Here is a 27,758-nt window from a genome sequence, read left to right on the forward strand (position 1 = left end):
TGTACACCCCTATATCCCCCCATGCTAGAGGCTCTGTCTGCATTCACCCCTCTACCATACCAGGATCCTGCAATCTCCCCCACACCAGGGATTCTGTGTTTCCCATTTCCCCTTACACCAGGGGCTGTGTCCCCCCCCCCATTCTAGGGGTCCTCCCCCTTCTCCTCCCTCCAATTCCAGGGGTCCCACATCCTCCTCACCATGTCAGGGTCTGTGTACATGTTCCCATTTTCCCTTGTCCCCTCCATTTCTCTCTAGCCCTACCACCCTAGTTGGCCAAGCTTGCAGAGGCCTTACACTCAACTCAGAAATACTGTCCCTCATCTCCTTTTTTTGAAGTTTCAGTGTTCCCCCAAATCAACAGCATTCTGGCCACTGATGTCTAGAATATTCTCTGAAATGTTTGAATTGATTGGATGCAGCATTCAAACATTATTGTGTTACATACAGGCAGAAAGAGAAATGCTGTTAAGTGTAGGGCTTTTAAAAGTTTGTCCAATGAAAATCCTTAACATTCTGATAAGAGTTTCCCAAGGCACACTACAAGTCACTTCACCACCCCCACTGACATGCAGTAACCCCTGGGTAGAGCATGGCAACTGTCTAAGTGACCACTGGTGGTGGATGAAGTGATTTCTTTAGATAAGTAGCTGTAAAATTGAAAGTGTAATGCCAGAGGCCTGGGTTGCCATGTCTACATTGGTGAGAAGAGCCCTGGGACCTTCAATCGCCATGAGGCATCACTGGACCTTGATTTTATACATCCTCTGAAATTATGTAGTGTGGTGGACTGTTAGTCCTTAACAGATAAAAGCAAATTTTAATTTTTGGGGGTTTTGTTCCATTCCTACCTGCATCCTGTTCATAGCCTCCCGAAGCTGGTCTAGCTGGTGGGCAGAGCTAAGGGCCTCCAGACGAATATCAGTCAGTTTCATCTCTTTGTCTCTCAGCTCGTTCCGTAACTGCATGACTGTTTCAGCTTCGCTGTCAGTACATTCAGAAATACTGGGAAAGGTTGTAAAACAGTCACTTAACCAGAGAGCTTGGGAGCATAACTTTCAAATGCTGTTTCAGAGTATTTAATTAATAAAGCAAAAACAATTTTCCCTGATTCAGCAAGATGTGCTTGATGGACAAAAATCCATTGCTGCTTACAGCACCAATGATGACATAGATAAAGTTCTATGTAGAAGTTTTTGCCCCACTTTCTCCTCAATTCTAAAATACTGATATAAAATTCTTGCAAAATTTCACCCCATTTTCTCTCTAGTTATCTATGTCTGTTTTATTATCCCTTGAGATTTTTCTCATCTAATTATCTGATATTAACATTAAATCTCCTCAGATGTTGCCCTTTTCTCCAATTCTTGAATACTGATTGATATAAAATCCTTGCAAATTTTGCTAATTTTCTCTCTAATTATCATATACGGATATAAAATACACTCAAATTTTACCGCTTTATATGTATCAACTATGGCTATAAAATCCCTCAAACTTTTCCCACTTTCCTCTAATTTATGACAATGGATCTCATATTCGTACCCTTTTCTTTTTAATCGTTGAACACTAATATCAAGTTTCAGATTTTAACATTTCTCATGTAATTACCAAGTACTGATTTGAAAAAATCCTCTCAGGTTTGGAGGCGTTCCCCATGTATTTTAAATGCTGGCCCCCCCTCTTTTGGAGTGAACCTGTTGCCCTGAGTCATTCTCCACTGGAGGTACCAGGGGGGTTAAATTCCCTCCCCCAGCTTCCCCTAATCAGGCCCATGGGCCCATCCAGCCCAGTATCTGTTGACCTTTATGTTGATAAACTGGAGAGGGTTCACAAGAATCATTCAAGGATTAGAAAACATGCCTTACAGTGAGACTCAAAAAGCTCAACCTATTTAGCTTAAGAAAGAGGTTAAGGGGGATGACTTGATTACAGTTTATAAATACCTATACAGGAAACAAATATTTAATAATGGACCCTTCAGTCTAGCAGAGAAAGGTATAAACAACCCAATGGCCGGAAGTGGAAGCTAGACAAATTCAGACTGGAAATATGGCATAAATTTTTAGCAGTGAAAGTAATCAACCATTGGAACAATTTACCAGGTGTCGTGGTGGATTCTGCATCACTGACTATTTTAAAATCAAGATTAAATTTATTTTTTAAAAGAGATGTGCTAGAAATTATTTTGGGGAAGTTGTATGGCCTGTGTTACACAGGAGGTCAGACTAGATGATCTAATGGTCCCTTCTGGCCTTGGAATCTATGACTATGAACCTATGACTCTGAAACATCAGAAACTAGCTTTACGAGCACAGGAATTATGCTTTGAGGGTAATAAAATTTGTACATGAAACTAAATTCTGGCCATTACCTATCCTTGGACAACATTAGTATTTCTTTCAAAGTAGTCGTCATGCGGGAAATCTTTTAAATGCAAAAAATCCAAATAAATTAAGGAAGTACAGAGAGTAGCAGCAGTCACTTGGAGATTGATGAGTTTACAGAAAGATTTAAAGCTCAACAGGTGTGCACAGCTGGGCTTCCCTGAATGATTCTGGAGGGCTTTGGAACCCTACCTATTCAGACATGATAAATTCCTTCTTGCTTTAAACCACTCATGCTTAAAAGTTTATTTTAATGGCATTTTTGTTGTTCTCCCCCAAAACTCTGGGTGAACAGCCTTTCAGCACATACATTTTCTGGAAGATTGCCCTGCTGCCTCTTCATTCTGCTGGCCCCTCTCTTTCTCTGCCTGAGCCTTGTACTCAGTGTAAAGCGATTAAGCAGATTGAAGCTGATGTTCAGGTGCAGGAGTTTGTACATAGGAAGATCAGCACCAGAGCTGTATGCTTTCAGGGAGGTTTCAGTTTAAAATGTCTCTGCCTAAATCCCTAAGTAAATGAGCAAAGTTTTCCCTCCCATCAGAAAACAAATAAACCAAAACATGTACACCTCACTCATACTGGTGCCCTGCTTGAAGCCCTCCCCACAGATGAAGTATTTGACCTTTCCTCAATTCATCTCCAGCCCATTGGCTCTCCAGCTACTTGTCAAGACTAGCCATATTCACAGAGTATTTTGATTGATGACACATATAATCAATTTCAACATTAAAAGCTGGCTTTAAGCTTTGACTATTCCATAGTATTATGGGCTGAGGTTGCTTGAAAGTGATGATATTGCAATTAAGAAGTAGAAGAACTGTGACCTTTACATGTGGTGGGGGGATTATTTCATGCTAGCTGCATCTTATTGCCATTGTTCTCTTGAATCATACCTCCTTACATAGAAACAAATGATGGGAAACTTGAAGTTTGGATACTATTCAAATGTATTTGATCTGAAATCAATATGAGACAGGATCTCTTACAATATTTTCAATGCTTCCTGATTTCAGCTAGGTGGCATCTCTATTTCTACTGATCCAAATCAAAGTGAAGAAGTTACTGATGTACTATAATTATAAAACAGCTTTATAAGGTTCTCTCAGCACTTTATAAACATTAATTCATCCTCAAAACACCTCTCTCAGGGAGGTACCATTAACCTCATTTTACAAATTGTCAAACTGAAGCAGAGAGAGATTATGTGGTTTGCCCAAGGTCACGTAGGGAGTCAAATGACAGAGTGGAGAATTGGGCTTTTGGCATAAATGTTTGAAACAATTCTTATCGTTACTTGAACTAGTTCAACCACTTTGAAATTAAACACTTCTCTGACGTTTATAGTAACATGTGTTGTCTTTACTTAAAAGAAAATATGAAACCCCAGATGCCAACCTGTGCTGGAACAGCTGATAGCACAAGGAGAAGTTTCAATTAGTTCTGCAGTCCAAGATCACTTTGGTTGCAACTACTTCCCTTACATGGTGAAAATATTGAATTACTCTTTAGAAGAGAGTTGATGTCTTTTGGCTTCACAGAGTATTATGGTTAAGATGCAGGATTGGGACTCAAGATATATGTTTCCAGCTCTGCCACAGACTTCCTGTGACTCCCCTGGCAAGTGATCTAATCTCTCTGTATTCCTGCTGTAAAACAGGGATAATAATACTACTACTTCCTTTCTTCCACCTTTGGTTTATCTTATTTACTTAGACTGTGAAATCTTCAGGGCAGACATTAGGTGAAATCTTGGCTTCACTGAAGTCAGTGGGAAAACACTGAGTTCGGAATTTCAACCAGAACTGTGTTTTGTGTGTATGTATGTCAAAATGGGGCTCCGATCTCATCTTGGGGTAATATCACTAAATAATATATGGCACTCCTCATTCCATTAGCTAATCCAGTCCTATTTCTCTGTCAATGCAGGACTGCTCCTTACAGTACATTTCCTGCGGTTACATTTCCAAACCACTCATTTTAAAAGATTTTAAAAAATAAAAATGCCACTTACAGAGAATTGGAATGAGAAGCTCTGAGCAACGGGGTAGAAACAGTTGAGCCGTTGTGTGGTAGCTTTGGTGACGAAGGTAAAGAAGAATCAGTCATCTCCTCAATATCTGAATGAGAAGATGCTGACTTGGGGGATTTCTTTTTACCAAATGCTTGCTTGAAGGAGCTGCGTAACTGAAACAACAAAACCATAACCGTAGAGACATCATAAAGAATGCAGCTAAGCAAAAAATTAGGTCACAAAGTACAAACTATAGCATGCAAATCTTTCCAACAAAATGGCAACAAATACTTCACATTAATCTTAGCCATTTTATAAGATTAATAAGGGAATCTAGAATAAGCTCTTGAAAGGGCTGGATGTTGATGCCTCCTGTTTTTAGGGTGTCTCCCTCACAACGAATACTGAATTCCATTTAGCACAAGAAACTTTGTAACAATGTTATTACAACTTGCAGTTATAAAGCAACATGGCTCAGACAAGGTTATTGATGCTGATGGGGTTAGTCATGTAAATGGATGGATTAGCTTTGTATTTTATAGTTTAAAGTAGGTCTTCCTTACCTCATTGACCTGCCAGAGGAAGCGCAAGCAAAAGGGAAGGGGAAAGGAAAAAAGACAAGTTTTAACAGAGAAAGCCAGTGACGGGGAAAGCTTTGGATTTCTCAGACAAACATGACCAATAAACAACAAACACACCAGAAATAATTTTAAACAGGAATCAGAGTACATGGAACTATATTATCTAAAAATGGGACCTTCAAACACATGGTCATTTCACATCACATGAGGGATGGCACACAGATCTGAATCTCAATACTGCCTGAATCTTATTTTCTCCATGGCTAGTAATCTCTTAACTGAGTTGCTGAGGCACTGGTACATCGTGTCTTCCTTCAAGGGATAAATATTTCATCAGGTTAAAATATTCAGCCTTCTCTACCTATCTGCAACTTGTAAGTCTTTTGAATGGGACTCCCACTTACAAAATGACTGAAAAATCAAGCATGATGATGACTAAACTGGTGGGTCCCTGTGATCTCAGTTCATTACAAAAGTGTAACTCACATGTTTTATAGGTGAATAAGATTTTTTTAAATTGCACTAAGTTTTCAGTGGCAACATGTCTCTGAAGTACTTTTATTTTAGCCTGAAGGTAATGTTTCACTATGTAATTAGACGTTCTGAGTTTAGAAAAGATCTCACAAATATTTGTGAAATAAGCATTCTACATTCACTGGGTGCAACTTATATCCAGTTTATAAATAAAGAGTTAATTTTATATCCATTCTTCATTCTGCTATAATGTGGTCCTTTGATGAAATCAAGATGCTATTTCCTCTGTTTACCCGAACTGCACTAAGACCCTATATATTCATCTTTTTCACAATAAATAAATGTCCCCTAATCCACACTAAGAATAGTGGAATGACAAATGAGATGTATAGCTTGGTGCTAGGATGAAATCTTCTAGACCATGGAAACATAAAACAACTAATAAAATAGGACTGAAAAGATATGATGAGGTATTGATCATGACTGAGGAATTACTGATCATATAGGATTAATCTAGCTGATATGAAAAAGACTCATTAACTGTTTACAAGGAGGAGAGAAAATAAAGTCCATCTTGCCAGCAGAGTACCCCAACAAGTAACACACAAGACAGCACTGTGAGGATTTGGAGAAGCTACTGCTTTCATTGAATCCAAGGTTTTGGACAATGCGGGGAGGGGAGAGAAAGTGTTATGATTAAAATATAGAAGTGAAACCATTGGGATAGAAAAGATACATTAAAATGAGAGTCTGTTCAAGTAAAATGTTGCAGTCTCATGGCACAAAGGGAGTTTCATACATAACCGTAACAGGATCACCGATAATTTCAGAATAAATGTTCACAAGAGCAAACTATAACATTTTGTAGCAACATATTTATAATTTCAGTGTGCTAAGGATCCAGGAACATTTACATTGAGTGGGAAGGAGGGTGTGGACTGCTTTACTGACTATATTACAAGAACTAAGTATTTTAGTCCAAACTAAAATAAAGCTAAAGTTACTACAGCAGCAATGGTCTAATTAAAAATGGAGTTTAATACTGTGTACCTTTCCTCCAGTGCATGGTACCTTGTATAGAACGCATGATGAGCAAATAAAGAGAAGTGGAAAGTGAAAGATGATTATTTTGAAACCTTTTGGAAGAAACTTCTATCACAAGAGAATTTTAAAAATGGATTTATTTGATTTAAAAATTTCATTCAGAACACAGCCCAAGTTAAAATGGAATGCAATATGAGCTAAGAGGCTTAATCTTCCTTCATTGTGAATTTGTTTCATTTACTTGGATTTTTCTCTAATGTTTTACACTAATAGACTAGGCAATGTATGTCTCTTAGCCAGGATTAGTCTTTGAGAGCTATTGCAACTACAGGTTTTATGACTGGCCTTTTGGCTAGTGAACGTAAAATTCTTTTCCATGTAGAGGGCCAGCACAAACATAGGCATCACTTAAGATTCACTTAGGTCTTCAAAATAGGGCTTAAGTGTAATTTAAGTGGTCCATAGTCCTTGCGTTGACCTGATGCACAAGGGAGAATTTCAACCTGGATGTTCATAGGACAATTTTATATCCGTTTCACACAGTCTCCTGAAGCACACTCACCCAGTTTTTCCTCTTCTTCTTCTTTGAATCACTCTCCACGTTGCTTCCCACACTGGAGTGACTAGTAGCACTGTTAATACTAGAGACACTATCTGAAGAGTGTTGCCTTCTGATTCGCAGGTCAGCAGGTTGGGCAGTCCCAGTACCTGAATGTTAACAGCGATACAGTCAAATTTACTGGAGACATTTCAATATCTCCACTGGTCACTCATCCCGGCAAAAATGCTTTAGGAATTAAGTGCATTTAGAATCACTTGCACAAAATGATGGCATTGCATAGTTCACAGCAATATTCCTTGTTTCTCATGGCACAATTAATATTTCACATATGAGCCTGCAAACCTTTCCTCATGCAAATAGTCTCAATTTAAGTCAGTGAGACAAGTAATGTGAAGGAGACTTTGCAGGATCAGGCCCTTGCTTTGCACTGGAAATTAATTTTTTTTTTTAAAGAATCAGGTAATTACTTAGAGATTTCATAGTATCCACAACTCTCAGAAGGAGGATTCTATTCCTTTATTGTGCTGCTGTGAGAATTCTGAAATGCTTACAGTGAATTTGAGCAATACAGCAACTACAGATAGCAAAGTTTTATTAAACTGTTTATTAGACAGCACAGGAGGGTCTGATAACAGTTTATTTAAATAGAAGGTACCAACAAAAATCATAGGGCTCTACTGAGATATAAATGTATACATCTCCATGTTACATCAAAGCAGAAGCAAATACAGTTGATGATATATACAAAGCCAGTCTCTGGGCAAGGTAAATTGCATCAGATATTACCAAGAGGACAAATGTCTCAGGAGTGCTACACTGCTGTTAAAAGTAGAGTTTGCCTCTTTACCTTTGCAAGTGAGTTCAGGTGTGTTAATTACTCCATTAATGGCAGCTTGGGCAGCAGCGTTCTGCTTTTTCAGGAGTTCAATGGTTCTCCTTAACTCATTCAGTTCGGAATCCTGAAATGAAAAAGAAACCAATGAGATGTCCATACATTTAGATTCCATGTAACTGTTCCCAGGCAGCCTTCTTTCAATCTGGGTTTAGGTACTTGGTGAATGGTCTGGGGTGCATGAGAAATGTGCTGAGGGTTGGTGTATACTGCATGATTGACTGGACCTTGAAAGCACTACTTTTTAGGGGTTCAGATATTGTCATTCCACAATGTGGAGAAATTATTGTGCATTAAAGTAGCACTAAACATTGGTGATTGTACATAGTGCAGTAATTTTTAATAGTGTTTTTACTGGATGTATGCATGTATGTGTTGGGAAGAAGACAAACTGTAATAAAAAGCAATAATTAGCCTCTCTTTTGTTCCAAGCAACTTACAGTCATTATCTAATCAGTCCTCAAAACACCCCTGTGAGGTAAGCAAGCAGAAAGGTTGTGATTTGCCCAAGGCTACAAAGGGACTCACAGTGTCAGAGCTGAAATAGAACTTAGGAAAGATCCAGGTTCCCATTCTTGTGCTGTTATCCCACCAATCACATGCACATTTCTATTTTAAAATACAAATGAAAGGATTATCCTCTTTCACAAGACCATAAGAATGGCCATACTGGGTCAGATCAATGGTCCATCTAGCCCAGTATCCTGTCTTTGGACAGTGGCCAGCTCCAGATGCTTCCAAGTGAATGAATGGAACAGGGCAACTTACCGAGTTTGTAAGACAGGTTTCATAAAAACACCACTACTGTGAATTAATTTTTAAAAATCACTTGGTTCTCCTCCCCACTGGGATGTGTGCATCTACATGTACGCATACAGAACAAATGTTTCTCAAACTTGCCTTTTGTTCTGCTGTCATAGTCAGACTCTGTAGTCGAATGGTCATGTTTCCAAGGCTCTGCTCAAATGCTGCCACAAGGTGAGCCTGAAAATTAAATGACATTGTAGAATGAATACTGTTCTCTCCACCAAATAAAAGAGTGTGCTTATCTAAGTATTTAAAAAACGTTGTATGGCATCTTCCAGTGTTTGTTAACTAGATACCACAAAGAGAAATACAGAGGTTAGAGTAGGCTTGGCAAAATAAGAACACCTCTTGCCAAATCTGTTTACAACCAAAACTTCTAGGAGTGCCTTATGTGTGGGAGAGTCAGCAATGCCAGAAGGTAAAAATTTTGAAAATCCTCAAGCTTTGAGACATAAACCAACCTCTGATTACCGGAGGTTAGCAGGAACCCTTCCCGGGGTGCAGATTATCCCACAATTGCCAACTGCAGTGTTTCTTCCTCCGGAGCAGTTGATACTGGTCATTGCTGGAGACAGGATACTAAACTAGAAGGATTATTAGACTGATCTGGCATGGCGGTACTTAGGTTTCCTAAAGACATATTGCTTACAGGAAAGACATTCTTTACAGTTCTCCCTGATTAATATTCTACATCAATTTTTCACTATGAGATCAGTGGACGGAGCAGGAATCCCAAACGGACAGATAGATCAGCAAATAATTGCAATCTGTTCTGGACTGGAGCTTTTATTTATTCTGAAAAGAAAATACAAAGAGGATAACAGAGTGAGAACTGTTCTAGAGTAAATGGGAATAAAATGCCTTTGAGAAACACTGAGTCTCATAATAGGTTCAGTCCATTTTATGTATTTTTCATAGTAGTTTAAAGCTGCTTGGATTTCATTCTAACTGGGAAACTTTTATTCTGCTGCTTTGTTCAGCTGGAAGGAACTATTAGACCCAGTGTTGGAAATCTGAGAGACAACATTTAATTGTCATCATTTAATTTTTTTGTTAGGAACATTTCAGGGACTAAATTTTGTCCTTTGAGTATTAAGGAATAATACAAAAGCATTGTATTGTACCACCACAATCTCTATATAGATTAATAATTTTCAGTACCTTTGCACTTCTTACCAGAAAACTTCAAAGCATTTTACAAACGGTAACCCTCATCCCAGGTAGTTAAGTATTACTATAGCCATTTCTCAGATGAGGAAACTGAGGCATAAAGAGGTTAAATGGTTTGTTCCAAGCCATAAAGCAAGTTTGTGACAGAGTGGGGAAGAGAACCCAGAAACCTTGACCCCCGCTATCCCATTAGAAGACAACATCTTGCTTTATTCATGAATTCTTTTACAAAAAGATAAAGACGCCATGGTGGCCATGATATGGTGAATTATTTTTGTTTATGGGTGGAAAAGGGAGAGTGAAAGATTAAAATAGGAGGAATAAGAGGGGTATGAGTATATGTGCAGAGGGAAATAATCTCCAGGTCTCTGTCAATGACGTGGAAGTGCCCCCTATTATTTAAACAATGGGATTAAATAATAAAGAAGTGGTTACATAAAAACTGTACATAACTGCAATGATGGAGCTCTAAAGGGCATATGATAATGCTCTGAAGGTGTAAACACCAATGCTGTCTCTATGAAATATCCCAAACTATATGTATTAATTCTGTGTCAGGTAAAATCAGAAACAGTAGCATCTTCCCTTTACTGAATTGCCATTAAAAATCAGCTGGGAAATCAGCCAGTAGAGTGATTCAAAAATACTAGATACTCCTCAAAACATTTTAAATACTTCAGTTTCAAGATTTTAAAATAAGACCAAAATTTGCAGGTTTCACATAAAGCAACAGTTTGCAACGATGATATAACTTGATTTTAGTACGGCTTTTGACACACGATATTCTCATATGCAAGCTAGGGAAAGGTGGTTTAGATTAAATTACTATAAAGTAGGTGCAGAACTGGTTGACAAACCATATTCAAATATTTGAAGAGTAGTTATCAATGGTTTACTATCAAATTGGGAGGATGTACCTAGTAGGGTCCTGCAGGTATCTGTCCTGGGTCTGGTACAACTCAATATTTTCATTAGTGACTTGGATAATGCAGTGGAGAGTCTGCATATAAAATGTGAAGATGAGAGCAAGATGGGAGGGGTTGCTAGCACTTTGGAGGATGGGATTAGAATTCAAAATGACTGTGACAAATTGGAGAATTGGTCTGAAATAAATGAGATGAAATTCAATAAAGACAAGTGAAAACTATCACACTTAGGAAGGAAAAAATCAAATGCACAACTACAAAATGGGGAATAACTGGCTAAGCGGTAGTACTGCAGAAAAGGATCTGGGGGTTACAGTGGAATGAGAGTCAATAATACGATGCAGTTGCAAAAAAGACTAATACCACTGAGATATATTAGCAGGAGGATCATATGCAATACACGGGTCTGATAGTCTACCCATGTGTTCATCCTTTTTACAAAACCATAATAGATTTTGTATGCATTGCAAGGTATCATTTGAAAACTCAAATCTTCTGAACAGTATTGTCCTGGTAAAATATGTGTGGCAACATTGTACGTAGAGTAATAAAATTCTACTGTAGAAGACATGTTCCAAGTCTGAGGAAACAACTTCAAACCAGTTCCCCAGAGACAAAAGACAAACTGATGTCTCAGCCAGGTCTCAACACAATCATATGGACTATCACCTGATTAAGCGGTCGTTCTTTGGTAGGAAGAAAGGTGTGAGCGAGAAATTTACATCTTGGCAATGGAACAGCTGGGGGTTCCCTTGTAAACAGACTGGCTGTTGCTTGAACCCCAGCTGGAGATGATTCTCAAAGTGGAGGAAAAAGATATAAAAGTGAGCAACACCTCTCTCCCCTTATCTCTACTCACATCATCGTCAACATTTGAAAAAGAATAAAAGCATGACTGAACTGGGCGAGGAGTCTTGACTGGGGAGGAACCCAGCCAGACTGCTATAAACATACGGTGAGAGAAACCTTTTTGCTTTGAATTCACTTAGCTTGATACATTAAGTATTAGTTATTTCTTTGTAACCAATTCTGACGTTTATGCCTCATTGCTTGTAATCACTTAAAATCTATCTTTCTGTGGTTAATAAACTTGTTTTATTGTTTTATCTACACAAATGTGTTGGGATTGAAGTCTTTAGGAAGTTTCATTTGAGATAACAAGGTTTGTGCATATCATTTTCTATTAATGAAGTGACTGACCTTATATAAGCTTGTATTGTCTAGGAAGGTACTGGGCAGTACAAGAGATGCACTTCTCAGGGAAAGTCTGGAACTTGGAATTTGCTGGTGTCACTCTTCAATATAATTCAAGAGTGGCTAGCTAACAGCACTCATATGACTCAGCTAGGAGTCATTTACATGCTAGAGGCTGTGTGTGTGTGTGTGTGCGCGTGAGTGTGTATGTGAGAGACAGCAAGAGAGCGTGCGAGCGCAGGCCAGGAGTGGTTGCTCTCACAGCAAAGCAGTGTAAAAGGCAGTGTAAAAGGCACCCCAGGTTGGAGAATTGAAGGGACACAGCTGTCCATCAATCCAGATTATACCTGGGAATGTCACAATGGTAGGTAATAGTTCCACGTTACTCAGCTCTGGTGAGACCTCAGCTAAAGTATGGTTTCCAGTTTTGGGCCCTACACTTTAAGAAAGATGTTGACAAACTGCTGTGTGTCCAAAGAAGGGCAACAAAAATAAGATTTAGAAAACATGATGTAGGGGGAAGGGTTAAAAAAATTGGATATGTTTAGTCCTGAGAAGAGACCCGATAACAGTCTTCAAATATGTTAAAGGCTGTTATTAAGAGCAACGGTGAAGGTAGGACAAGAAATAAGGAGCTTAAACTGCAGCAAGAGAGATTTAGATTAGGTATTAGGAAAAACTTTCTAACTCTAAAACTAGTTAAATACTGGAATAGGCTTCCAAGGAAGGTAGTGGAATCCTCGTCAATGGAGGATTTTAAAAACAGGTTAGACAAACACCTGTCAGTGATGCATTAGGTATATATGATCCTGCCTCAGCACAGGGTAGATGACCTGTCAAGGTCTCTTGCAGACCTACATTTCTAGGATTCTGTGCCATGTTTTTCATAAATATTAAGTGCATAGATACAATTGTGACAATTACATGCTTTTGAAAGGGGAAGGCAATGATTGAGTTTGCTGGCAAAAGCTAGTGACCGCACATACAGCTGCTGCTGCCTTCTGCTTTACCAGCCATTATCTTCAAAAATTGTTAAAATATAGTTAGAGTTTCAATTTCTAAGACACAACAAAATTCCAAATGCATTTTTCACAACTGCTTTTAAGTCAAGCTGCAAAAATGCTATCACAGATTGATGTGCTAATCTTACCTTAAAAGAAATACTCACCAAAGAGAGAGAGAGAGCGCTTTTGTCAAATTAATTATTTATTAATCTATTTATAAACTAACAGTGTAGGGGTTTGAAAAAACCTCTTAACCCAGGTAGGCTTGCAGACACTCAGCAAGGTAACAGGGCACTGTTGAATTTTACAAGCAAATAGTCTAAAGCAAAAAGTCCATTACCAGGATTTTTCCATTTCTTACCAAGTCATCATTCTAACTATGTGTAATATTAAAATAATTGTACAGAGCTTAATATTTTAGATCTCTATTAATATTTTACTAGAAAAATCTACGAAGTTAAATAAAAAACAATACATGGCTAAGTAACTAATTAACCAACTCACAGAAATGCTTAGTAACAAATATTAAACCTGAGTTGGATAATTATCCTCTCCTTAGATAGGATAGTCAATAATTCATCTGCAGAATTCATAATATAAGTGTCTTAAGAAAGCAAGATTGAACCTCACTAGCCTGCAGCTTGATTTTGGTAACAGAGGCTGAGATTGTTTTCCTACTGCCAAATAGGAAGAATATTGCCAGGCAGGTTAGGTCCAACGTGCCTTTTTTGCATAAAAGGATAATGGTTGAGGCCAGCCAGTGTGAAGGAGCTGCCAATTTACTAGAGAATTGCAGAGCTCACATTTTGCATTCAGCTAAAGAGTTCTTTAGAAAAGTTTAAGGCTGATGGAGATGCCATCGAAAGAAGGACCAGAAAAGCCATTGACTAAATATCATTCCAGATGTTCAGACCAGTTTTTCTTCATGTTTTCCTATTTTCATGGAATGCAACATTAAAAATATAGTTCAGCCTTGAAAATAAAATAACTGATGCTAATAGAAAAAGATGCAACATCCTTCAAATTTCTTCATTTTCAGGTCTTCATGCATGGGTCCGTATGAAGTTCAATTGTTTTTCCCCTTCATTACTATTGACATCCACTATCATTTTGAAATGCGTATTTTCAGCTTCGAAAAGCAAGCAAGTAGAAGTGCAAAATCCTCTACTGTACAAATAAGGAATGAACTTTGAACAGTTTTCCTCAACTTTCTGTTAGAGGTATTCATGTAGCTAAAATAATTTTACTACTACTGTTTAAAGTTGCTGTAAATTTGCTAAATTGACTTGGAAACGTTTGCTATTCGATTAAATAATAATTCTGTAATATTCTGACTTTCTTGCACATCCACCAAGAAAACAAAGATTGGAGCTCAGTTTGCCTTGAGATCAGAGAAGTGCTGTGGTCCCTGAACTTAGATGGCTACAATGCAAATATGTGAATCTCCCCAAGGTTTTGTACTGGAAATATAGGGTTTGAGAGCAGAGATAAGCCAGTATGAAGAGAACTGAACAGATACCAACATGTGGGTAATTGGAAGTTCTGTATTTCTGTAGAGTTTTTGCAGTTGTCTAGATGACACTTTTATAGACTCATAAATGCAAGTGCTGTTACAATGTATATAGATAGAATACTCAATGTACTATCAACACAGGAAATAATTATCTAGGATATTTTAAATGACTGGTGATCAGTGTGTTAACCAACCTCCTTTAACAGCAAAGGAAATCCTGCTGCTCTAGAGTCATACATGATAATATTTGTTGTTAGTAGTCTGTTCGATGACTGCAACATATTATAATATAATAATATTATATATGGAGAAGAACGTGTATTTTCAGAAGTTGTACAAGTCTAAACTATAGGGACGGTGGGGTGGGGAGGACAAAAGTGCTAGCAGTAAGACTACAGCTGCTTTAAATTAGGGAAGACATGAAGGTTATCAGCCATATATCTGCAACTTGTAAATTCAACATTCACTTCCTATCTACCCCAGTTTTTTATGAAAGGGGAGTTTTCATCTCTTTGTCCAGATGATGTCTGGAGTTGGCAGCTGTAATCACTGAAAACCTATTCTCTGAGAGATACTTGTCCAGTCTCATTGCTTGAAGCTAAATGAAAAGAAATATTTCTGTTATACACTTCTACCCAGGAGTCTTCACAATGATACATAATCCACCTCGTTATAAATTGAAGGAGTTAGGTCTCACAGGATGGAGTTTCCATCTTAAATCAGTTTTAATTCTAACTCTGAACTGTGCAGGAGGCTTTTATTTTTAATAAATTGCAGTGTTTAGCCCAAGGAAAGCAAAATCCTGAAATCTTAACGCTTTGCTCATTGTCCATTTTTCAGGACCCACTTCCTCTAATAACATGACATTTTCTTTTTAAATCTCTTTCTTGCCATACCCTACCCTACTTCTATACTATGTGTTATTTTTTGAGTTTCTGATTCAAACTTCCCTGAACTTAGGTGGTGTTCAGATCTATTTTTTTTTATTGGGGTCATTATAATGACAGGGGCCAGAGTAATGAAGTTTGGAATTTTAGACCTGTATCTGAATGGCCCCAAAGTTCTGATTTGAGCCTTCCTCTGATTCTTTTCACTAAAAAAACAAAACATCAGTGAGCGGTAGCAACAGAATATACCATCTATAACACACTAAATATTCTCACAATCTGCAAGAAAAAATAATCACATTTACTACACAGTCTCCATCCAGAAGAGAGAGACTGGAATAGTAAGAATTAACTTGATGAGACAGGAGAATCATTCTCCCAGTGCCATGCCAGAATAAGCTGGGTGTGAATTTAAAGTGGATTAACAATTCCCAATATAGTCCATCTGTGGATGTTCTTACTCTGGAATAAGAGTGCTTTATAACAAATTATCTTAATTTACTTAGATTAAGCTAATTTGGAATAAGGCACTCTTATTCCAGAATAAGTGTGTTCATGCAAAAAGTTAATCCTGAATATATCCCTGTGTAGACAAACCCTTAATATACATAATATTGAATACGTACTTGCCCACCCTTTGCCACGACAATTGATGATAATCAAAATAAACTAATGATATTTTATTCTCAGATCAAAAATAATTATATACACTGAGCAAGTACAAATTGTATATATATATTTTAAATCTGTCCACTAGAGAAAAGGTCATTCTCTCCTCTATGTATATACAGAATTGTAAAACCTTTCATGTAGCCATTCCAGACTGTTCTTCATCAACACATAGCCGACTTATCCCAAATAACTGTTCTCACACTCACAATGAAAACAAACATGAATAGTACAATAACATGAGGATATATGTGGCTGTCACTCCCCTCAGACCCTAAGAAAATAAACAGGGCTGAGACTGTGAGAAAAATGGCTGAAAATAAAACAAGTTAAATACCCACTACATGTGCTGGAAAACTAAAATGTTTATTTTAAAAACACTGGACTGAATAATTTCTTTTGGGGTTGGGGGGGAGGGGGAGATGCTGTGTTCAGTAACAATGAGGAATATCATTTAAAATCTTTGAGAAAGTGAAAAAAATACCGTGAACGGGACTGCATGGGTCAAGGGATAAGTAAAGGGATACAGAGCCTTTCCATTTTCAGTTGCCCTTTTGAAACCATTTAAAGTGACCACAAGTTGTTACTATCTAGTAATTGTTCAGTGAGTAAGGTTGCCAAACCCTCCAGGATTGTCCTGGAGTCTCCAGGAATTAAATGTTAATCTTTAATTAAAGATTATGTCATGTGATGTAACCTCCAGGAATATGTCCAACCGAAACTGGCAACCCTATCAGTGGACTATAGGAAATAGGTTGGTGGGCCTTGGTTTACTTTTTAGTGAAAGCAAGCCCTTTCCACAAAATTATCACCGCAACAAACACCCATAATGGTAGTCTCAGCCAAGTGGCCATAGGAAATAAAGTACCCTGTTGCAGAAAGGTTCACCCCAGGTCCACCCCAGGTTCAGGCTGGGGCACACTGGCAGGGCAGTCTGGAGAAGGTTGTTCTGCCAGTGACCCAGCTGCACCTGTTCTGTGGATATACAAGGGACTTCAGTGCTCAGGGCTGTCAGGGCCTTAGCACATTACAGCAGTGCTAAATTCACTCTGGAGAAAATGAAATGGAAAAAAGAAATGTTGCTAATTTTATAAAAAGCAAATGGAGTGTCAACATGGAGGACAATCTGTTCAGACAATGGTACCCTTAGTACCAGGAAGAAAGATTTTGAGGCTAGAAGTTTCTGGAAAGAGCAGTTTCTCCTCTTTGAAGGAGGAATAGCGGCAGGGATGCTGAATGGCTTCTTAATATAGACAAAGAAGGGAAGTAATTGCTGCCCTGGAGAGAACATTTCTTCTCTACAGTCTGAAGAGGTTACTCTTCCAAATCAGTAGGCAGAGCAGCCCCTTGAGTGCAAAATTTAGCCTAACTTACATGAACAGTTGTGTAATTTGTTGTAAGGAGCAGAAACTAGAGTAATTCAAGAATAGTCTGTCAGCAAAAAAACAAACTTAAGAAAACTCTGTAAAAGAATTGGCCTACATTTAAGAAAGCAAAGCCCACTTTTCTGTAGACATTGCACATTAAGATGAGTTAAAAAAGATATTAGATACAAATGAGGTGGTTCAAATGAAATCATTTAATCTAGTCAGGTATTTGCATCTGCAGGGCAAAGTTAACAACTTTCATTTTTGGGTTTGTTTTGTTTTTTGCTCCTGAAATGTGGCAAAGTACTAAATGTAGCCTTAATTTTCTTTCCTTAACCTATATGTTAACCATTCAGCTGCCTTCCTGTTTCTATTTTTCAAGTTGTTTGAAGAAGTATGATGCCTGCAGCCAGAAGATTAGATTAAATCATGTATGGCCAACACACTGACATACATTAGCTCTAGTTCTGATTTCTACTTTGTGAAGGATAGTATCACTTAGGCCAAACTCATTCTTCATGTTGGTGTATTTGCTATTACCACCCATTCAAGAGGGAATGGCAGCTATTTCCTCTTTGGTCACTGTAAATTCTCACATCTACCCAGTCCCATAATCCTGGAATACAAATATGAAATGATTTTTAAATGGTCCCTAGTCATTTTTGTCTTATTTGCATTGGAATCACTTATTTCTCCAGTGAGCTTCAGGGTTTTTTTTAACCAGGATTTCAGCCACCTGTGATTACACAGTGTTGACTCAATGGGGATTAAAACCCCAATGTATCCTTGGTTTTCAGTCCTTTGTCCCAAACAGTGCGCAAAGATAGTTATTTCATGGCAGTGAATATTCCTCAAAGCAAACAAGTGAAAACACAGCATACTCTGACTGATTTGAATCAGATGCATTATGCTTCTTAGACCCTGCCATAAACTGGCTCTCAGGGCACCTTTTGTGTGTCAGTTTTGCCTACCCTTGCCATCAACCCACACTGTTGCATGGTTTGTATGCTATGGGAAAACATAATGCATTTAAATCAGGTTTCCCATTTCTCATTGGCACCCACTGTAATTCTCATGTCTCTTATGACCCCTTTGACACATGTATGTGAATGTAAGACCCACTTTTATGAAGAGGACTGAGTCTTCAAAGAATCTCTTTCAGCATTAACTAAACCTATGTACCTGCATGTTGTACATATACAAAAGGAACAGTCAAATCAGTATAACTGTATTTAATGTTTTTTTTAAAAAAATGATCAATTGAACACTAGGATAGAAGGCTTTTTCTTTTCAGAATGACATAAAATGCATATATTTATTTTTAACACAAATGTGTGACCTGAATTGCTTATTACAGACTAGTGATCTTTTTGCTAATTAGGAAAGCTGGGATGGTGATTTGTGCACTATATAATTTAGGGTTTGTGCACTACATAATTTATCTATCAGCCTCCATTTTTCTGAATTGTACTCACATTGGCAGTCAACTGAGTTGTTAGAGCTGACACCTTCTCCTGGGATGCATCCAACTCCCTTCGTAGCTTGCGAATCTAAATATTGTATTTAAAAGATTAGTTTATTGTACTGTAATCTACAGAATTAGAGGAGTAAAACACTCATGCAAAGTGTCTAGATTGAAAGTTTATGTTTATAAAATCCATATTGCTCCTTACCTCTGACTGGCATTTTTCTTCAGGCTACAACAAAAAAAATCAGGAAAAAAACATATGAGGAACTTACAATAGTTCATTACTAGCATATGTCAAATTTTTTACAAGTAAAATTCAAAATAGGAGTTCTTATTTATTACTTATTGATTCAGCATACATAGGTGTTTGCAGGCAACTTTATTCACATTAATAATTCCACTGAGTACCACCATTAAAAACTTTGACATTATATCAATCTAAATCCATTATCTTAGTTCTGTATTTCTGAACATGTTTGGCTCTGTTTAGATGGAAATTAAATTTACTAGCAGTAATTCTGATACTCCAAAACTTTTAATATCCTAATTCCCCCCAAAGCCTATTCTATTCAGTGGTTAGAATAATACACTTTAAATAATCTTACATTTATATGCACCATTCACTGTGACCATAATTACTTTTGGAGGAGAAGGTGGAGGGCTTATTCACATAGTGAGCACTTACTTATGTAGTGGTATTGTTTTCAATGGGATTAATTATATGAATAAATGTTCATCAATTTGAGTAGGGGCTCTACAATCTAGTCATTTGTGAATTTTAATTTCATGTAATTGGATTACAGTCTAAGGTGATGTAGCTGTAGTTCCCTTTTTTTTTTTTAAACCAAAGGTAACAGGTTCTCTGTTTTAGGGCCCGATCCTACAACTCTTTCATGCAGCTAGTATCACTAACTTGAAAGGAACTACTTGCTTGAATAAAAACTGCAGGACCATGCCCTTAAAGATAACGTTATTAAGTATAGGTTTGTTTCAAATATGGATGCATGGTAGTTGTGTGGTTGTATCATACTTTCATACCAATTTGAAAGGTGATCCTCTATTAATACAATGACCGGATTCCACTGTTGTCCATTGTTTTTAAAAGACCGGAGTGTCAGTTCAGATATATTTTCCTTTAGTAACCTTTAATGTTACATATTCTGAAGCAAGATGCTTTTGTAAAAGTATTAGAAGAAAATAATATAATACACTTTTTAAAAAACACTATAATTATATTATTTGTCCCAAAATACCATTAAATCTTCTTTCAATGTCAGATTATTAAGAGACTATGCAATTAAGATTTTTAATACAAAAATTCTTGGCAAAATGAGAAGTAATGGCTCCTTTGTGATCATTAAATCCATTGCATTAAGACCTACTTAGAGAATTCTTAATTAGCAGATCACTAAACTATCAGACTGAAATGGCTTTATCTATTGAATCAATGTGGGTGGTGTTGGCAAAAAAGACCAGGACTATCCATTACCTCCTTTCTATCAAGACTTCCTTAGAATGGTTGTGGATTGCTGATTTAAGAGACTAACTCCTGCTTCTGGGCTGTTAGGGTCTATCAGGCTAACATGAATATTGTGATAAACATCCATTAACACCTTTTTGGGAACATAAAAATAAATACCTTATGTTTACATGCAAAGAGCCATCCTCTTTACACAGAAAAAGCAATTAGCGCACTTGGTCCAATCAATTAATTTGTTTTACTAAAAAAAGTTATACAACTGCAAAATAATATTTAATACTACATTTCTCAGCAGGCTCCTGCTGAATGTTTACATTTCACGACACTCACCGTTGAATAAATAGATGATGTACTGGACACCAAGGAGAGAGAGGATCCATGCACTAAAGGAAAGATAAAATAAACAAATTGCATATCTGTTTGCAATACAGTAAGCACATAGTGGAATCATATACAGAGCATTCACTGCAGATTTTACACCTACTGAGAGCATATTTTCATAAGAATGCAAACAAAATTGCATCATCCATCATAAACTTTTTATTGTAAAACAAATCTTTGCAGATGTAAAGTTTGCAGATGTAAGTTGAAATTGCTACACAAAGGAAAGAGTTATATAAAATGCCTTCACACAGGAAAAAATAATTTGGCTCCTATAACTCAAATAATTTTTCATATAAAACAACAACATCCAATCCATTAGGCCTTCTGAGTGAGTGGGAGATTATCACCTGTATCTGAGGAGAGTATTTGACCCCAGGATGGCCCTACTAAAAAAAGAATTCCATTTCAAATAGGCAGCAGCTATTCAGCACCTATGGGATAACACATTTTAACATGTTGACTGAGAACATATGTGCACTGGCTGTATTTCAATCTTCAGACTAAAGACCTCACAGAAAGCACAATCAGGCCCTTTGGAACCCACTCATTGCTTCTTCCTAACGCATAATTTGCACTGAAGCTGATGTATTTTTTGCCTGAGGAAGAATTTAGTAAGGAATGTTGAATGGGAATATCATTAGGACCTTAATTCTCCTTCTACACGTCTCATTCAGGTTAACCGACATAGTCCATACTGAGACACCCAAAGACTGGGACAAAAAGTAATAATAGAAACAAAATACAAGATTAGTGGCCAAATGCAGCTTGGTTACATGATTGTACTGTGGAGTAATTAACCAGTATCATTGGAGTAACCCCACTATAAATCCAGAGTAGAATCTGATCCTAAGTAAAACCTACCAGTCTTTATCAACCCTTAAGAGTGAAATCCTGACCCCACTAAAAAAAACCTCTCATTGTCTTCCATGGAGCCAGAATTTCACCATTAGGGATTGTGTGTGTGTCACCTCAGTGACCTAATAATGTTGTCCTCTCCCACAGCAAAGCCTGTAGGCAGAAAGGGCAACCAGCCCAGGAAATAATTTATTTTGTAAAGGTTTTCAGAGGCTGTTTCCTTCAAGAGGGAAGGGCTTTGGGGATGCAGGGATGGTAGTGGGCAGATACCAAAGGACCTTTGCATGAACATAAACACCATGCTACCATATCCCCACAGTAGCAACATAATGTATCCTGAAAAATGAAATTTAACCATAGAAAATGCCTAGAATTTAACTGTAACCTCTTAAAAGATTAACATGCTTGCATTTCAAGAAATTGCAATACTAATAGTAAGTTTTTCTCTTCCAACCTGTATATTAAGTTCCACCACTTTTGGTCCAATATGAATCTTGTTATGGCAAAATATTTTGCATAGTTCAATCTGCATGCATTCAATTTTTTCTTATACTCCTAAAAATTTTACACTTCTAATTACATACTTGTCATAAATCTTCTGTATCATAGTTCTGAATGTTAATATGAAATAAAGTAAACACATAACTAGTTGACACTGAAAGGTAGGTTTGTGGAAAGGGGAGAAAAAAGAAAATCATATTAGCCTATCTTTGATTTAGCTGTTTAAACTGAAACTCAAAATGTACCCAGAAGAAAAAACCATGTTTGAAATTCTTCCATTAAAATAGGCTATTCTTTTGCCTCCACCAATCCCTCTAGTTAAATTTCAATCTTACACACGAGCTGGACAATATACCCATGTCTACAGAAATCAGCAAAGTTCTTAGTATCTGCTTAAGCAACAAGGAGTCTGGTGGCACCTTAAAGACTAACAGATTTATTTGGGCATAAGCTTTCGTGGGTAAAACAGCACTTGTGTTTTACCCACGAAAGCTTATGCCCAAATAAATCTGTTAGTCTTTAAGGTGCCACCAGACTCCTTGTTGTTTTTGTGGACACAGACTAACACGGCTACCCCCTGATACTTAGTAACTGCTTGTCTTTCTCTTCTTCTTACATTTTATGAGCTTGATCCAAAACTCAGTGAAATCAATGAGAGTCTTTCCATTAATGGTAAGGGGCTTTGGATACTGCCTTACATTCTTTTTCTCCTTCATTTTCAAAACTGGTACAACAAAATAACTTGACACTTAACAACATTCAATTTTAAATAATTTAATTGGTAGGATTATGGGCCTGATCCTATTCCTGTTTAAGTCAATGAAGCTTTTTCCATTGACTTCAGTGTAAATGGTTTCCAGTCCATTAGCAGTGCCTTCACAAGCTTGATTTACCTTCTTCAAAGCCATCACGGAATGACCCAGAGCGGCTCATAGTTCTACTCTTCTCATCTAGTGACATTGAGCTATTCCGGAAGCGTGTGTCACTGTAAGGATCATAAGGACCATCTGCATTGGAAAGGCTGTGCGTCCGTAGCATGGTTGGATTTGACAAGCTCATCTGGACCGCAGTAGTAGGGCTTGCTGAAAAGTAAGGAATATATAGTAGAACAGGAAATTCACATACCTATTTCTTGTGCAGTTACCGAAAAAAGACTGTTTTCTTATAATCAGATATAAATTTCTGCCTGCATATCTTCTTGGCTTAATTTCCTTCCTACAATGCAGTGGATTCATACAAGAGCTATATAAACTAAGTTAAAAATAAAAAGGTCAGCTTCGGCACAGGCCTTTGAGTCTTTATGTTTACACTGGAAGTTCAGTCAAGTCAATATCACCACACAGGCAGGAACTAATTAATTCTAAATTCATTTGGAATAGTTCTCTCTCCAACTGGAGTAAAGAGCCCAAACTAATTTAAATGATCTTTTGCAGCGGTTCTCAAACTGGGGGTTGGGACGCCAAAGGGGGCCCCCTTTGAATTGGGTCACCAGGGCTGGCTTAGACTTGCTGGGGCCCAGGGCTGAATCCTGAGCTCCACTGCCCAGGGTTGAAGCCAAAGCCCTAGGGCGTCAGCCCTGAATGGCAGGAATCAAGTTGCAGGTCCCCTGCCTAGGGCTGAAGCAGTAGGGCTTGGGCTTCAGTCCCCCCTCCTGGGGTCGTGAAGTAAGTTTTGTTGTCAGAAGGGGGTGGCGGTGCAACGAAGTTGAGAACCCCTGATCTTTTTCATAAACAGCATAATCTGTGAAGTATTTGCTTCAAAGCTCTCAGAAAGACTGACATTTTCATGTGGATATAAGAGTAGCTACAAATTCAAAGAACTTTAGTTTCATAATAGCACTGCAATTTTCAACTGGTGTTTTCCAGAAAGGGATCTCAGTAAGTTACAACTGAGTGACATACATACTTGCATGCATACAGAACACACAGATCAAGGGTTTTATACAAATATTACCCCTGCCTCAAATACCCTGTGAGGACCAATGCTGTTTAGAATATGTAAGTTCTACATCCAGGACCACCTTTTTTCTGGATTTTGTGTGCGCGCGCATATGCTAAATTATGTCTGGTTTTTATTCTTATTCAGTCATTTTGCAGAGAAAAAAATTTGATAACATTCGCCAAACTTGCCACTCAGCAGTCTGATGTTCCATTAGGTTTGTTACTATTCACCTGTTCCTCTGACTGAGAAACAGTTGGTTAGGAGTCAAGTTGAAGATTGGACTGCTGAGTCCTAGCTCTCCCTGGTCTCTCGATTTCATATCTGGTATTATGTTCTCTTGGTATCTTGGGCTCATTTATCATCGGAGATATAGTTCATATTTCTCTTACAAAAGGTCAGTTTCTTTTTTCTTTGAAAAAAGCTATATTTACACCTGTGTCCAAAAGGGTTTGGCCCTGCATGTCAGCACTTGCTACTGAAGTCAGTGGAAGTTTACTTCCCTTGCAGTGCATCTCTTGAGCCCAAAATGTCCTGAAGGATAAAGCCCAAATCAATCACCTTCCTCGTCTATTGAGGATAAAGTTAACTATCATTTTGCTGGCTGAATTGCTGAAAAGCATCTCATAAACCATCATTGGGCTTGATTTGAAAGCAATACGTTGCAGCTTTTATGGCTAGCACACTAAACTAGCTGTATTCATTTTCCTCAAAGCAGTTCCTGGAACCTTGAAGAAATAATTGATTTACAACATCTTAATGAACTTCATTTCTGGTAGCTGCATTACTTATGAAATATGGTCATATAGTTGATCTTCATGTAAATTCCAAAGTAGCTAAAAGCCCCAACATTTTTACTTTGTGAGCCTGCAAAGACTGTCATATGGTTTTGCTTGACTCGTGATATAATTCCATGCACCTGATGCAGCTTGTTTGCTGTGAACACTTTAGGAAGTTACCCCCCCCCCCATTTATCTTGAATTTTGTTTTAGATGTTGATTTGACAAAAACTATTTTTGACTGGTTTATAGCTTTTTTCTTTCAGTGCATTCAAATTGTTGCTAGGACAGTTTTGCTTGAGCTCAAAATTGCACTGGAAATAAGTGACCAAGCAAATTTCTACAAATCACATAGTACACAAACTGTTCCATAAATACTAGGATGCAGATAGCTCACAGGTATAGGTTTAACTTTTGGGTTTTTTTGTGGGTTTTTTTTCATATTTTGCTTTATCTTTCTAGCATACAGATTTTTAAAAATTAACACAAAAACTAAAAACTTAACTACGGATTATTGGAGATACAACCTTTGTTTAGAGTACATTAAGTATACATATGTCACCTCATAGGATTTATGTTTTCCACATCAAAATAAACTGCAAAGGTAACTAAGAAATATTTTAAACTGGTGCACCAGACATCAGATGTGTTTGTGATAACAGGATTTCTACAGACAACTGCCCACACACCACACTGAAAGCTTAACTCGTACAATAAATGGATACTTACACAGAAAAATAAACTGTTTTAAATAGTGTCAGGTAAGAGTTCCAGCAACAGTCCGTGCCTACAAAAACCAGTAACTGAGCAACCCTGACAATAAAAACTCTCATATGTTGTGTATATATATATCTATCTCTTTAAAGACAATAAAATGTTATACCTAATATATTTGTTTCTGATATAAAATATTTTGAAACCCCTCTGATTCAGATGTTCCAGCTTGAGTGCCTAAGTACTGATTTATGTATCTAAACTGGGCCCTAAATGAACAGGGAATTACTGTGCAGTTGCTTTTAAGTTGAAAGCAAGTCTATTACTGGATAGAATTTCAAGACTATGAGAACTTTAAATTACTTTGTTTCATATGCTAGTACATTTAATTAAAGCTAGCAGAATTTTATAGCTTCTTCTAAGCAACTTTAACATTTCTTCCATTTAAAAATGTATTTATTTTAATCCAAGTTACCAAATGAAGGGATGGTAAACTTTCCAACTTAAAATTCCACTGGCTTGTCTGTGATTGTGTTGGATAAAGCTTTGTCTGGTTTCATAATAAGCTGACTGAAAGTCTATACAATGATAAAAGATACTCAGATGCTTAGATGATCACATTTTTTAATGTGCCTGGAGTATAAAGATGAAGTTGATCTAAGCATGTAGGGAAGTTTAGGTGAATAGCTTATGTAGGGCATTTGATTATACGCACAGCACCATTCTGAATAGGGTCAATTCAGATGTACCACTTTTGATCACACCACAGAACAGTGCTGACTGGTCAGCACCCAAAGGCCTATCTTATCACAGTCAAGATAAATATTTCCTGAATTGAAGCTAGATGGTAGCATGCTGTACCCAGAGCTAGGTAGGGCATTTGGGCCTGTGAGAAGAAACGTACATTGTTAAATTCACTACTTTCAAAATAGACAATATGTGTAACAGGGTGCACTCACCTCTTAAGCACTTCTTGCTCCTGCTTCAGTGGCTCAGCCCTTCAGCTGGCTCACAGTCAAAACGAAACCCTTCCAGGTGAGCAAAAAGTCCAACAAAACCTGTATATCTGCCCTGTCCGGTTCTGGGCAGCACCAGCTCTGGGCCCTTTAAATTCAGCCTTTCACCTGGGGTTCCCAATGAGCCTTGTCACCTTCTCAGGGTTTACACAACTTTAGTGGTGGCCAGTGGGGGAACCCAGGCTGGCCCACTATTCCGGGTTCCAACCCAGGAACCCTATAAACAACAGCCATGTACCTCTTACTGCAATACTCTGCTATTTCCCTGTGCCTCTTCCCACCTAGCTTCTTATCTTCACCCCAGACCTCAGGGTTAAAGTTCTCAGGTCCTGTCTTTCCCAGTTTAAGCAAATACAGCCAGAACCACACACTGGTTTCCCTCAAGCTGCTTTGGCCAAAGAGGAGCACCCTTCCATGCCCCTCTGGTCCCAGCCAGGAACTGATCAACTAAGGCCCTGCAACTCCTTTTATCTGAGTCTGCTGGGCTCTGACTGGCTGCTTCCATGAGGCCTCTCTAGGCAGCTTCACTGGTCCTTTCTTGAGGTGGGATGAAGTAGGACTGCGGGGCCTCCTGCAGGGAGCTGCGAAGGCCAGGCACACCCTGTCACATTATGTTACACTGATCATAAACGCTTAATTACTCACCAAGCTGGGAGAAATTAAATCTAGTTCCAGAGGGTGATGTTATACTGGAGCCAGATGAAAATGGAGAATTGACAGCAGTGTCCTGAAGGCCTCCTGCCGAATGTGAACGTAGCCATTCTTTTGCATCCTCTTGACTACGAAGTTGGGATGAAGGGGTGTACCTGCAAAACCAGAAATTATTTCAAAACTTATCTTAAGATGTACTTGGAAGAAATATTATTTGGGAAAAAAATCTTCAGATAAAATTTAAGGACTAAGTGATATAAAAGATATATAATTCTGAATTAAGGCTCTTATCCCAACCCCAGCTCATTCCACTGGAGTTCAAAAAGTGCATCTTTTTACTATGGATTCTGCAATGGGTAAGTACAAGGGAAGGAGCCTTAAAGAGCTGATTTGGCAAACACATGTATGCTTACAGTCAAGCACATAAGTCAGTGTTTGCAGAATCAGTGACTTTACTTTGGAATTTCTTTGCTTGTTTTAGTTT

The 27,758-nt window shown here is 37.8% G+C and overlaps 1 protein-coding gene across 9 annotated transcripts in view; it reads right to left on the minus strand.

The window, feature by feature from the left end:
* NAV2 (neuron navigator 2) overlaps positions 1-27,758 on the minus strand; it is a 660,409-nt gene that overhangs the window by 20,095 nt on the left and 612,556 nt on the right. For all 9 annotated transcript variants that reach the window (XM_075129477.1, XM_075129476.1, XM_075129478.1 and 6 more), the window contains 10 exons: positions 27,269-27,429; positions 23,070-23,258; positions 20,767-20,819; positions 19,162-19,185; positions 18,964-19,038; positions 8,852-8,935; positions 7,907-8,018; positions 7,060-7,205; positions 4,399-4,571; positions 852-1,005 (listed from right to left, as the gene is read on the minus strand). In XM_075129477.1, coding sequence (XP_074985578.1) covers positions 852-1,005; positions 4,399-4,571; positions 7,060-7,205; positions 7,907-8,018; positions 8,852-8,935; positions 18,964-19,038; positions 19,162-19,185; positions 20,767-20,819; positions 23,070-23,258; positions 27,269-27,429 — 1,171 coding nt within the window. The remainder of the gene's footprint in view (positions 1-851; positions 1,006-4,398; positions 4,572-7,059; positions 7,206-7,906; positions 8,019-8,851; positions 8,936-18,963; positions 19,039-19,161; positions 19,186-20,766; positions 20,820-23,069; positions 23,259-27,268; positions 27,430-27,758) is intronic.

This window comes from Caretta caretta, chromosome 6 (genome assembly GCF_965140235.1).
Source record: "Caretta caretta isolate rCarCar2 chromosome 6, rCarCar1.hap1, whole genome shotgun sequence".
Lineage (NCBI taxonomy): Eukaryota > Metazoa > Chordata > Testudines > Cheloniidae > Caretta > Caretta caretta.